The 13,372-nt window shown below is 40.6% G+C and overlaps 2 protein-coding genes across 4 annotated transcripts in view; one reads left to right on the forward strand and one right to left on the reverse strand.

The window, feature by feature from the left end:
- Nucleotides 1-221: 221 nt before the first annotated feature.
- On the forward strand, nt 222-11,571 carry LOC127419411 (rhomboid domain-containing protein 3-like). Its single transcript, XM_051660781.1, has 5 exons — nt 222-653; nt 7,289-7,672; nt 7,777-7,906; nt 8,042-8,293; nt 9,319-11,571. Exons 1-5 carry the CDS (start codon nt 491-493, stop codon nt 9,476-9,478), a joined length of 1,089 nt encoding a protein of 362 aa, XP_051516741.1. The 5' UTR covers nt 222-490; the 3' UTR covers nt 9,479-11,571.
- A 623-nt stretch (nt 11,572-12,194) lies between these two features.
- Nucleotides 12,195-13,372, reverse strand: part of LOC127419400 (EMI domain-containing protein 1-like) — a 119,213-nt gene continuing 118,035 nt past the window's right edge. For 2 of the 3 annotated variants that reach the window (XM_051660746.1, XM_051660753.1), the window contains exon 16: nt 12,195-12,941. In XM_051660746.1, coding sequence (XP_051516706.1) covers nt 12,805-12,941 — 137 coding nt within the window. In that variant the 3' untranslated portion in view covers nt 12,195-12,804. The remainder of the gene's footprint in view (nt 12,942-13,372) is intronic. The other variant, XR_007893665.1, reaches the window with a different exon arrangement.

Genomic DNA, 13,372 nt, shown 5'->3' on the forward strand with positions numbered 1-13,372 from the left:
ACACTAAGAGCGCAGAGGGGTGGAACTGAAATGGACAGTCCATCTGTGATTGTAACTGCCTAGATCTTATATGTCTGGTGACGCGTATAGTTAACTCAATTAAACATTACACAATTTAATAACAGTTCAATTAGGGTTATTTCATAAAAACACATTTATAACGTTTTCCAAAAAATAAGTGAATCCTAAGACTCTCCCAATGCGCTTGTCTGCAACAGGAAGTTGTTCGCTGTCGAAATAAAAAGGTAGTTAAATGACATTGGTAACTTGTGTGTGTTGGTGCTATGTATTATTAAATGTAAGCTCATCATTGGTTAAGCTGATTTACCAAACATAGCGCGTGATGCTCGCGAAAGCTGGATAATGCAGTGAAGCGCAGAAGCAAGTTTAATATTTGAATCGTGAATACATGTCATCCACTTGCAATACAAATCTAGATAGATGCTTTCAGTAATAGCAACACATCAGCTGATGCATACTTCTGTTTACAATGCTCGATCATCTCTTTTCGGGATGGATTTGGTGTGCTTCCAACCGTCCAGGATTTTGTAGTGGTACATTTTTAATATCCATATTCATTTTGTCGACTTGGCTCTCTGGAATTCACGCCAGCCTAAGTTTAGGACCAGGCGGCGAATTCCCTGGATTTTATGGTAAGCAATACACGAATCATACTCTTTTAACCCTCATGTTATGTTTGGGTCATTTTTGACCCGTTTACGATTAGGTTTAAAAATGCCTTTGGGTTATCCTCAACATTGACTAAATGAATATGTAAAAAAAAAAAAAAAAAAAAAAAAATTAGGTTTTTATATTTGTTTATATTTATGGAATGTCAAACTTTTTATCTCCACCTTTTATGTTTGGCTCAAATCTGACCGGGGTAAATAATGCTGGTTCTCTTTGGACTCAGTACACTTGACATTGCATAACTAAGCTGACGCATATGGGGAGTGTCCTTGCATCTGGTGAGTGGTCTTTACATGCCACGGAAAAGGAGATGCTTTGTGCAGTCAAGCAACTGCGTTCCGCAGATCTGCCCCGCTCTTCCCGGGAGTTCATAACGAACTGACAAAATCATGGTGCGTGTCCTATTCAGCTCGCTCGCACAGCGATTCCACTCTTCTCAATAAAGTGGACCATGGGGAAGACAAAAGTTATAATTGCTGAAACAGGACAATAGGCATAGTAAGAGACAGTGCAGCGCTGACTAGTACACAGTACTAGTGTGAAAGTGTCAGATGAAACAGGTAGTGCAAAAAGATATTACAATATAATAGAAAATGCTGTGAATGTAAACATAACGTACTATGACATAGTATTCAGCAGATAAGCTTATACTGTATATGGACATAGCAGTTACTGGGGTAGCAACCAAGTAGAAGTGACAAGAAATTAAGTACAATATTTTATGAATACAGTAGCAGCAAATAAATTCAGGTAGATAATACAGAAATGAGCAAAATTGTAAAGGGAGTTGGATGGTGTTCAGTTGAGTGTGTGTGTTGTCAGACCAGTCTCTGAGTGTTGAGGATGGCTTGGGGGAAGAAACTGTTACACAGTCTGGCCATGAGGGCCCAAATGCTTCGGTACCTTTTGCCAGACGGCAGGAGGGTGAAGAGTTTGTGTGAGGGGTGCGTGGGGTCATCCACAATGCTGGTGGCTTTGCGGATGCAGCGTGTGGTGTAAATGTCTATGATGGAGGGAAGAGAGACCCCGATGATCTTCTCAGCTGTCTTCACTATCCTCTGCAGGGTCTTGCGATCCAAAACAGTGCAATTTCCAAACCAGGCAGTGATGCAGCTGCTCAGGATGCTCTCGATAGTCCCTCTGTAGAATGTGGTAAGGATGGGGGGTGGGAGATGAGCTTTTCTCAACCTTTGCAGAAAGTAGAGACGCTGCTGAGCTTTCTTGGTCATCAGAGTGAACAGCAGTGGACTGCGCACATAGCCCTGGGGGGCCCCAGTGGAGATGCTGCTTCCGATCCGGATTGACTGAGGTCTCCCAGTCAGGAAGTCCAGGATCCAGTTGCAGAGGGAGGTGTTCAGGCCCAGCAGGTTCAGCTTTCCAAACAGGTGCTGAGGAATGATTGTGTTGAATGCTGAACTGAAGTCTATGAACAGCATTCAACCGTACGTTCAACCGTGCCATCCACCCAAAGGAGCAGCCGCGGCCATCTGCTGAGGGACGGAGGAGTTGCTGCCGACCGCCTGGACGCAGAGGAATGGCCGCCGTCCACGAAGGGAGGAGGGGCTCGCTGCTGGCTGCCTGGAGCGGTGGAGCCACTGCCAGGGGCGGAGGAGTTCCCTACCAGCCGCCAAAACGTGGAGGGGTGTTCCATCCGCCAGGGGTCGGAGGACTGGCTCTGGTCCGCCTGGGGAGGAGCGGCTGTTGTCCACCAGAGGGTGGAGGAGTGATCGAGGACCAGGCGACGGCGTGTCTGGGAAACCGGCGAGCAAGTTTTTCTCTCTCTCTCCCTCACTGTCGCTCTGCCTTGCCAATTCCCTCTCCTCTTTTTTGTTTTTGTTTTGTTTTTCCCTCCCCTCATCCCCCTCCCAGCCCTAGAGAGGTGAGGAAAAGCCTGCCGGCAGGTGCAAACACAAGGGCAACACAAGCTTTCCCGCTTCAAAGGCCACACATTATGCACAACTGTTTCCCAATGGTCCTCAGGACTGATTTGCATCAATAGATCTGAAGGACGCGTACTTCATGTACCAATTGCACTGCATCATAGGTGGCTTTTTAGATTCGTGTTTGAGGGAACTGCGTATCAATTTAAAGTCCTTCATTTCAGTCTGTCTCTGGCTCCCTGCACGTTCACGAAATGTATTGATGCGGCACTCGCCCCATTGAAAATGAATGGTGTGTGTGTTTTGAATTACCTCAGTGACTGGTTATTACTAGCCAATCAGAGGCACTACTGATATGCAAAATCTGGTCTGATGTCAACTGGGCAAAAGCACACTTTTCCCCAGCCAGTAAATCTCATTTTTAGGAGTTCATGCATGTGCACCTCATGAATGAGCACATACAGACCATTCTTCGGTGTTTGTTTCAGTTCAAACTGAAAAAACATTACCACTGAAGTCATTACATTTTCATGTGCAGAAGAAATACTGGACAGGCCTCCATGGGAAAGACCACTGAAGAAAGATCTTCTCTCTCAAGCACAAGGCACGGTTTGGCATCCCCAGCCAGAGCTGCGAAGCCTACATGTGTGGCTTTTGAATGGAGCACAGTGGACGAGCCAGAATTGGCTCGGTCGGTTATGAACACCATATTACAAGCTAGAGCGGCATCCACGAGATGCCTTTACGCACTGAAATGGAATGTGTTCACTAATTGGTGCTTTTCACATGACAAAGACCCAGTGAACTGCCCCATACCTAAAATTTGTACGTTTATTTAGAGCGAATGGATGCAGGGCTCACTCTTTCTGTGCTCAAAGTTTATGTGGCGATTATATGTGCGTATCACATACTGAAACCAGCACGTCTATAGGAAAACATGATTTAATCATAATTCCTAGGGGGCGGGGTTAGGATTATTCCCCTCCCCTGGCTACAGCCCCAACTTGGGACCTAACTTGGTCCTAAAAGTGCTTGCGGGGCCTCCCTTCCAGCCTCTGGACTATGTTGAATTGCGTGTCTTTTTTCTTCAGACCACATTCGCAAGGTTTTACAACCTAGACATAACGTCTCTCTCAAAACAAGTCCTCTCTGTCTAGAGCGCTTGCTGTTTTATTGGCCAAATATATACTTGTGCTTTTTAAGGATGAGCTCCCTCACTTTACACAACCGCCTGCATTCGGACCATTGTCAAATAAAAAATCAAATCACTTTTATTGTCACACAGCCATATACACAAGTGCAATGGTGTGTGAAATTCTTGGGTGCAGTTCCGATCAACATAGCAGTCGTGACAGTGATGAGACATATACCAATTTACAATAACATCAAATTAACACAGCACAATTTAAAGTCTAATATACACATAATTACACACAACACAATATACAAATAATAACATACACTGTACAGTATACAATACACACAATATAGATACACATTATTCAATAAAAAAAAAGTATATATAGTAGTATATATAGAATTTACAGTAGGTTGTATTGTACTGTATTGACATTCAGGCTGTCGGTTGATAGTAAGTTGTTAAGAGAGAATATAATATAATAATAATATAATTTATGACAGTCCGGTGTGAGATATAAGAGTAAGATTAATAAAGTGCAGTGCTGATGTATTTTGATTGTGGGAGATCAAGAGTTCAAAAGTCTGATTGCTTGGGGGAAGAAGCTATCATGGAGTTGGCTGGTGCGGGTCCTGATGCTGCGATACCGCCTGCCTGATGGTAGCAGTGAGAACAGCCCATGGCTCGGGTGGCTGGAGTCTCTGATGATCCTCCGAGCTTTTTTCACACACCGCCTGGAATATATGTCCTGGAGGGAGGGAAGCTCACCTCCAATGATGTGTCTGGCAGTTCGCACCACCCTTTGCAGTGCTTTGCGGTTGTGGGCTGTGCTATTGCCGTACCAGGTGGAGATGCAGCCAGTCAGGATGCTCTCTACAGTGCAGGTGTAGAACCGTGTGAGGATGTGGTGGTTCATTCCAAACTTCCTCAGCCGTCTCAGGAAGAAGAGGCGCTGATGAGCCTTCTTCACAACGACTTCAGTGTGGATGGACCGTGTTAATTCCTCAGTGATGTGGACACCCAGGAACTTGAAGCTGCTGACTCTCTGCACTGGTGCTCCATTGATGGTGATGGGACTGTGTTCTCTGTCTTTTCTTCTGAAGTCCACCACAAGCTCCTTTGTCTTACTAACGTTGAGGGAAGGGTTGTGCTCCTGACACCAGTGTGTCAGAGTGTGCACCTCCTCTCTGTAGGCTGTTTCATCATTGTCAGTGATCAGACCTACCACCGTCGTATCATCAGCAAACTTAATGATGGCATTGGAGCTATGTGTTGCCACACTGTCATGTGTGTACCAGATTGTTGCATCAGGAAAAACACAGGATTTTACATAAATTATGATACTTCACGGGTCACCGTCATTGTTATCGCGGCTGCTCTATCAGACACAATTGACCCGCAGCAGCTGTTGGTGGATATGAACTTTTTTACGAAGAAATCACGCAAACTCTGATCTCAAACGGCTGTTTTTAATTTCCAGAGTGCTGTCGCTGTTACAGATATGAGGTCAAATATGATCTAACAATGATCTTATATAATCAAGACCACCATATACGATATAGCAGGAGGAACAGATCCCATCTCCACCACCGCAGAACATGGACTACTGTTTGTGAAAGGATAAGTGAATAAAAATGTCATACTGTGAAAATAATGTCTTTGCATTTATTTTGAATGCAGTTAATAATATTGTTCAATCGAAACGGAATAAGGAATAATAATACTGCCAAAACTGTGTAGTGCGCGCACACACACACACACACACACACACACACACACACACACATTTGTAGTTGTACAATTGCACAGTGTTGATTTGACAATGCTGACAATGTATTTGTTCCTATGGTTGTATTTGTTCCTGTTTAGCATTCAAACTAACAACATTTCGAAGTAATCCAAGTATCAGCTTATTTTAAGTACTGTAAATCCTTACAGTAAAGCTAAGTATTTTCTGTATATCTTCTGTGCACATGTAGTACCCCGACTGACATATAAAGGTAACCAGGTCTTTCCAGTTAAAATTCTACTATATAAGCCTGTGTTCAGTGTGAAAGCATGTACAGTGCATCCGGAAAGTATTCACAGCACTTCACTTTTTCCACATTTTGTTATGTTACAGCCTTATTCCAAAATTGATTAAATTCATTATTTTCCTCAAAATTCTACAAACAATACCCCATAATGACAACATGAAAGAAGTTTGTTTGAAATCTTTGCAAATTTATTAAAAATAAAAAATGAAAAAAAAAAAATCACATGTACATAAGTATTCACAGCCTTTGCCATGATACTTAAAATTGAGCCAGGTGCATCCTGTTTCCACTGATCATCCTTGAGATGTTTCTACAACTTGATTGGAGTCCACCTGTGGTAAATTCAGTTGATTGGACATGATTTGGAAAGGCACACACCTGTCTATATAAGGTCCCACAGTTAACATGCATGTCAGAGCACAAGCCATGAAGTCCAAGAAATTGTCTGTAGATTGCCGAGACAGGATTGTATTGAGGCACAGATCTGGGAAAGGGTACAGAAAAATGTCTGCAGCATTAAGGTCCCAATGAGCACAGTGGCCTCCATCATCTCTTCCTAGAGCTGGACTCTCAGACCATGAGAAACAAAGATTGAACTCTTTGGCCTGAATGCAAGCGTCATGTCTGGAGGAAACCAGGCACAGCTCATCACCTGGCCAATAACATCCCTACAGTGAAGCATGGTGGTGGCAGCATCATGCTGTGGGGATGTTTTTCAGCGGCAGGAACTGGAAGACTAGTCAGGATCAAGCGAATGATGAATGCAGCAGTGTACAGAGACATCCTTGATGAAAACCTGCTCCAGAGCGCTCTGGACCTCAGACTGGAGCGAAGGTTCATCTTCCAACAGGACAATGACCCTAAGCACACAGCCAAGATAACAAAGGAGTGGCTCCGGGACAAGTCTGTGAATGTCCTTGAGTGGCCCAGCCAGAGCCCAGACTTGAACCCGATTGAACATCTCTGGAGAGATCTGAAAATGGCTGTGCACTGACGCTCCCCAACCAACCTGATGGAGCTTGAGAGGTCCTGCAAAGAAGGATGGAGAAACTGCCCAAAAATAGGTGTGCCAAGCTTGTAGCATCATACTCAAAAGACTTGAGGCTGTAATTGGTGCCAAAGGTGCTTCAACAAAGTATTGAGCAAAGGCTGTGAATACTTATGTACATGTGATTTAAATTTTTTTTTTTTTTTAATAAATTTGCAAAAATTTCAAACAAACTTTTCACGTTGTCATTATGGGGTATTGTTTGTAGAATTTTGAGGAAAATAATGAATTTAATCCATTTTGGAATAAGGCTGTAACATAACAAAATATGGAAAAAGTGAAGCGCTGTGAATACTTTCCGGATGCATTGTAGGTTAGCCTATGCCCATTTTTATGCTCATAATTAATAGATGAGTGTGCCTTAAATCTACTGAAAATCTATTGTTCTCTATACGGGTAATTTTTGACCCGATCATCACAGTTGTCATTGTTTTTAAACATAACTGAAGGGTTTATACAGATTCATTCAGTTAGTAATGGCCTTGTGCATTTACAGATTTCATCTTCTACGCCTTAAGTCATGAGGAGTTAACCTCTTTTCTCTACAACATCATCCTGCTGTTGTGGCTCGGACCCTGTCAGGAGAGAAGATGGGGCACCTTCGTCTTCCTCGCTCTCTCCTTCCTCTCAACTGTGCTTCTACCTCCCATTTATGCCCTCTTTCTCTTTGTCACCGGTGATGAAGCCAGCAGGGTCAGTGGATACTCAGCTACTCACCTGGCCCTGTTCACAGCTCAGTGTCGGCAGGTGAAGCAGAGGAGAGTCCTGCGTCATGTTCCTGTCTGGTTCTTGCCTTGGTTCTTCTTACTGCTCAACCTCTTCCTGCTTCCCAGTGCTCCAGGCCTGCTGCACTTTTATGCCATTTGCCTGGGACTCAACTGTATCCTTTACACTGATATTATTTTGTGGCATCCAAGAACTGGTATGAATTGAATTTCATGAACTGGTCTGTTCATGTTGTGTTATCCTTAACATATTATACAGACAATAAAGAGTTCATTGATATATTGCAGCAGTTCGAAAGACGGGGGGGTTGTGCCTGCTTGACAAAATGGGCCTACATCCCTGTTACTTCTCATCCACACCTGCCAACTTACGTCAGCTCTTTAGAAAGGTTATTGTGAGCTTTTTGGAATATTTTTAGTTTAAGTTTAAAAGCTTTTATTTGTCTTAAATGGTGCGATGTATAAAGGAGCGTCTCTTGAGTAATGTTATTTCAATTATTGAGCATTATTTTATTGTGTAATAGACCCGAGTCTTGTGTTGAGCCATCTCGGATGGGACACCTGCCATCAGTCAGTAGATCCCAGTTGGAAGATCATTCACATGTGCTGCCATGGCAGCATTCTGTGTCTGAGTGGCATGAGGAGTCTTCGTTGGCAAGAGATGTGCATTTGTTAGAGGAGCAGATGCTAAAGGCTGGGATATTAGCGTCACTACAAGATGCACCTGAGGGTGCGGATAAAGTTGAAGTACCCAAGTCCTCTGTATCCTCATTACGGTTAGTGCAGTTTATACTGTATTTGAACACATACAAATTTGTTGCTCTAAAGCTTAACCACCTTTAAATGTCTTTAACACAATAGTTCACCCAAAAGTAAAAATGCTCTCATAATTTACTCACCCTCATGCCATCCCAGATGTGTATGTCTTTCTTTCCTCTGCTGAACAGAAACGAAGATATTTCAGCTCTGTACGTCCTCATGATGCAAGTGAATTGGTACCAACATTCTGAAGCACATAAAGACATCATAAAATAATCTATATGACTCCAGTGGTTAAATCCATATCTTCAGAAGTGATATAATTGTGGGTAAGAAACCCACTCTCTTTTGTTCATTCTTCATGCATAATGCCACTTACTAGAAAGGGAAAAAAATTGATAGTAAAGGACCTATTTCTGTCGCTTCTGAAGATATGGATTTAACCACTGATGTCTTATGGATTCACTTGCATTTTGAGGACCTACAGAGCTGAAATATTCTTCTAAATATCTTGTTTGTGTTCAGTAGAAAAAATAAAGTCATACACATCTGGGATGGCGTAATTATTAGAGAATGTTATTCACTTGTCTGACAAGACAAATGATACAGTTGTATTTGCTAGACTTATTATTACAGGTTTCCCATGGTCTTGGAAAACCCAGAAATGTCAGGGAATTTTTAAATTGTGATTACCAAGCCTGGAAAGTCATTGCAATTTTTAAAATCTTAAATGTCATTGAAATGTCTTTTGTGGATATATATTTTTGTAGTATTCCTCTGCATTAAAATGATCTCATCAGCTAGATATTGCTCTTGTGTAGAGTAAAACTTGCTCGCAAGCCATAGTGATGTCTGATTTGTGAGTCAATGAGCACTAATCATTCTGAATAAAAATGTGTTTCCAGTAGTCACAAATAACTGAAAAAGTCATGGAATTTCATTGATCAAAAAGGTTGGGAACCTTGTTATTAACATATAGCGATTTATAGTGATGTCTTGTATGATGTCTATGCATCTAAAGAACAAACTCTTGTCCTATCAGGTTGCAGCAGCTGGAGAAGATGGGTTTCCCTACAGAGAAAGCTGTTGTGGCTCTTGCTGCTACAGGGCAGCTGGATGGAGCTATTTCTCTACTTATTGATGATCAGATTGGGGAGGAGGCAGTGGTCATCTCTAAAGGGAAGAAGTCACCATCATCCTAGCTCCTGAATATTCAGACCATTTATGGACTTTTTTCCAAGTTGTTTTATGGCACTGACTTTGGATCATCTCCTTACATTACTTGCAAGTTAAGCATGGCATTGCTCTTGGTCTAGAAGGCAGAGATTAAGATGAACTGTTACTATGCATTAACCAGTTACTTCATAACTCTTGGGTGGAGTCCAGTTAATGATGGGTGGTGTGGAAGATTAATATATTTATATTATGGTGTTGGCAGCTATTACGGTTAAAGTTTAAATAATGGAAAAATGTACTCCAAGCAGCGATCGAATTGTCCCAATGGATGAGACTTTGATGTTTATTATGATCCAACAAACCTCTCCATTGACATTGTGTCATTAAACCCACATTAGTAGATTGTCACGCAAGGAGGAGCATGTGCGTATGTTAGTATGTGATCCCTATTTTAGTTTATTGGCAACATAATAGCTCATATTACCAAACATTCTGAAAGTTTAGCAGTTTCATTGATGAAAATGTGAATTGTATTAAAAAAGGAACACATAAAGTTTATTTTTTTTCAACACCAATTGGTAAATGCACACTGGCGAGTCTAATTCACACAGTTTTGAAATGAAAAAAATACAAGTGATGTTACATGAATTGGTATACAGAATAAGGAAAACATCAATTGCTAATATTCATCTATAAATAATTAATACAACAATATTTATATAGTAATACAAAGACAGTCATGGAAAGAAAGTTCTTGAGGAAGGAAACCAGTCCTATGAATGTGCATGTAGCTGTGATGGAAAGACATGCATGAAACATAAACAGATTCTGAGTTATATGTGGTTTTCTTCCCTCTTTGTGCTCCAGTCTGGTTTTGAGACACAAACTCTCGTAGCTCATGCAGTTGCACTTTTGTTTTGGAAGGGTTACTGCGTATTACATTTTTATGTAATAACTGTTTATCTGAAGTAGAGGAGAATCATAAAATATAATTCAGAACCACATAAACCCCTGCTCACTGGCATCTTTTAGCAAAAGATAAAAAAAAAAAACATTGACAATGTTTTCACTAATCCAAATCTACCTACAGTTTCAGTCCATTTCTATGAGGGAGAGAAACAAAGAGTCATTCTTCTATTACAATTACATTTTGCTATATTAACAACACGTTCTCACTCCCAAGGCATCAAAGACTAACGCTTGTGCAAGAGACCAGCGCGTCAATCTACAGACGCCAAAAGTGCCCTCTGGCGTCAGTTTTACGATGCATCCGGCAAGTGCGTTCTTTTCAACAAGAAACCTTTGACATCAACTGACTGACGCGATGGGCATTCGAATTTTAACATTGTTTAATTATACGTTGGGGTACAATTTTGTCATCGTGATATGTTGGGGGTATGATTTTCATTTCATTTGAAATATTTATTCACTGTGGTTAATATTTAATCTGTCTGTACACATCCTGCACTGAAGTGACCCGTTTCATTCCAGGTGTATTCCGAGTCTTACAATCATTTTATGTCAAGAACAAACCTAAAATGTAGGTTTTTAGTCGCCGATGACAGTCACCCGGCGTCCACCGTAACACATCCTGCACAAGTTTTGTTATAACCAAGGGCATAGCCAGGAAATTACTTTTGGGTGGGCCTCGATAAAAATGGATGGGCCAAGTTTTTGCCCAAATTTTTTTTAACCAAATTTTCCTTAACAACAGAGAAGCAGCGCATTCAAACAGTTCTTCCACACTTTCAGAAATTAGAATATATGCATTTTTTAAACTGTTTTATAAATATATATTTGAATTAAAAAATATCTCTAACATTGTGTGGCTACACCACTGGTTATAACACATTTTTTGTGAAACGGGTTTCAGGTCAGAGACTCACTGGCTCTTGCGTGTCTTGTGACCGATTGTCAGCTCAAGTTCGGATGTACGTGTATTTTTTGAATGAGATGTGCTGGTAGAATCAGGATGACACATGATTGAGATGCCTTCACAGAGGGGGAATATTTTTACCAATTAAAACATTCAGTTTCACTCTGCTACTCACACAATGCCATTGTATGGTTTGGAATATTATTATAGTGCATTAAAAAAAAAATGATCGTGACTACTTTATCTGCTTGTTACATCTTTTCTATTATTGAGAACAGGTTTAGGCATAAATGTGCGGTTGGGTGCTTAAAAATATCTATAAATACTGTAATTTATATCAAATTATGTATATCAAAGTGTCTCTTTCATAATTTATATTGTTGATTATTGGTTAGGTTTAGAAATGGGGTTTGGTTAGGGGATCTAAAATATTACATATGATTGTATAATGTAATATCACACTAATATAAGTATTACAAAACATTGAGGTTAAACACACAAAATAATATTCAAAGATTGATAACTGACGACAAAGTTTTCTCGTTGAAAACAATGGGATTTCTTACCGCATCATGAAGAGGACGCCAAGGGGCTCCTTTGGCGTCATCATGCAGACGCAGACGGCTTCTGCACAAGCGTCAAAATTGGACACTTATGGAATGAGAACAGGTTGATATTAAAGTTTACAAATATTGAGATTGGACGTTTATGTCCTTAACCTGTCCTTCCTCTTTGAAAAACAAAGTGTTTCTCTATCTTCATAGTGCATTTAATGTCAAAAAGAAAAAATATAACATGATTTTCAGTTTTTCATCATCGAGGGGTAGGGGTTGGTGTTTTGCAGAATATATATATATATATATATATATATATATATATATATATATATATATATATATATATATATATATATATAATGAATATGTGGATTTTCCTCATACAGTACAATTTGCTGAAGTTTCTGAGCACTTAACAGAAGCTGGAAAGACTAATAATATTTTGATTGATACTCTAAACTGTTCTTCATCTCTATGTACCCTTCTTGCCCCACATTTTTAGACAGTTGTACAAGCACCAATTCAGTTTACATGTTTTATATTCTAAAACAGGTTTATTTCTTTTTTATGTGAAATGAGTATCTTAGAATTGAAGAATTCCTTCTGAGGCTGATTCTTTACATTTGGTTATGTCATAAGAGTGACACAACAAGAAGGCAAACCATTGTGCAAATAATTTGCCAGAGGAGAGGTGCTAGGAACCTATTAGGTCCCATTAGAGGTGGTTAATTTATACAGCACCATTTGGTCTTCCCTGAGGTGTCTCCCCCTTCTTGATTAATTGGAATATTCCAACGCAGTTATCACAGTTGGTTATTGGATTGGTTTCAGGGGACTTGCTTAGGTGTTGCCAGTTCAGCTGATTTACAAATGATGGAATCTAGAGGAAACAATGGCTTCACTCTGTGGAATATGAAGACTACTTCCCTCGAACCTTGGTCTCAGCAGTGATTAAGGGTGAGTTCACCCGGAATGATGACATTCTTGCCCTCTTAATCCGGTAGACATCTGGAGACGTTGTGCCAAACAGATCATCTCCTGACCCTAGATCTGGTTCTGTTGAAGGAAGAGAGAGTTCAGGCAACTAAGCATCTATTATGCCAAGAACTTTGTACAATGGCTGGAGAACTGATGAATGAGGGTCCAGTGATGCAGTTCGTTTTATCAAATCACAGTTGCATTTGTTTGACGTGGAGATGGCATCTGTCGAATTTTTAGAAGAGGAATGGTGGTCCTGCTGTGCATTATCTAGAGCAAAGGTTTTCAAACTGGGGTCAGGGACTCCCAGGGGGCCACGAGGGGGTGCTATGGGGTCCATGGAAAATTTCAGAGAAAGAAGCGTTTATAAATGTAAAAGAGTAAAACACTATATTTACCGAATTTGACATTATTGCTATTTCAGTTTAATCGAAATGTTTCTCTTCAGGTTCATAAATTTAACATTACTCAGTTATTAGGTAGAAAAAAGATACACTGTTCACATACTA

This window comes from Myxocyprinus asiaticus, chromosome 3 (assembly GCF_019703515.2).
Source record: "Myxocyprinus asiaticus isolate MX2 ecotype Aquarium Trade chromosome 3, UBuf_Myxa_2, whole genome shotgun sequence".
Classification (NCBI taxonomy): Eukaryota; Metazoa; Chordata; class Actinopteri; order Cypriniformes; family Catostomidae; genus Myxocyprinus; species Myxocyprinus asiaticus.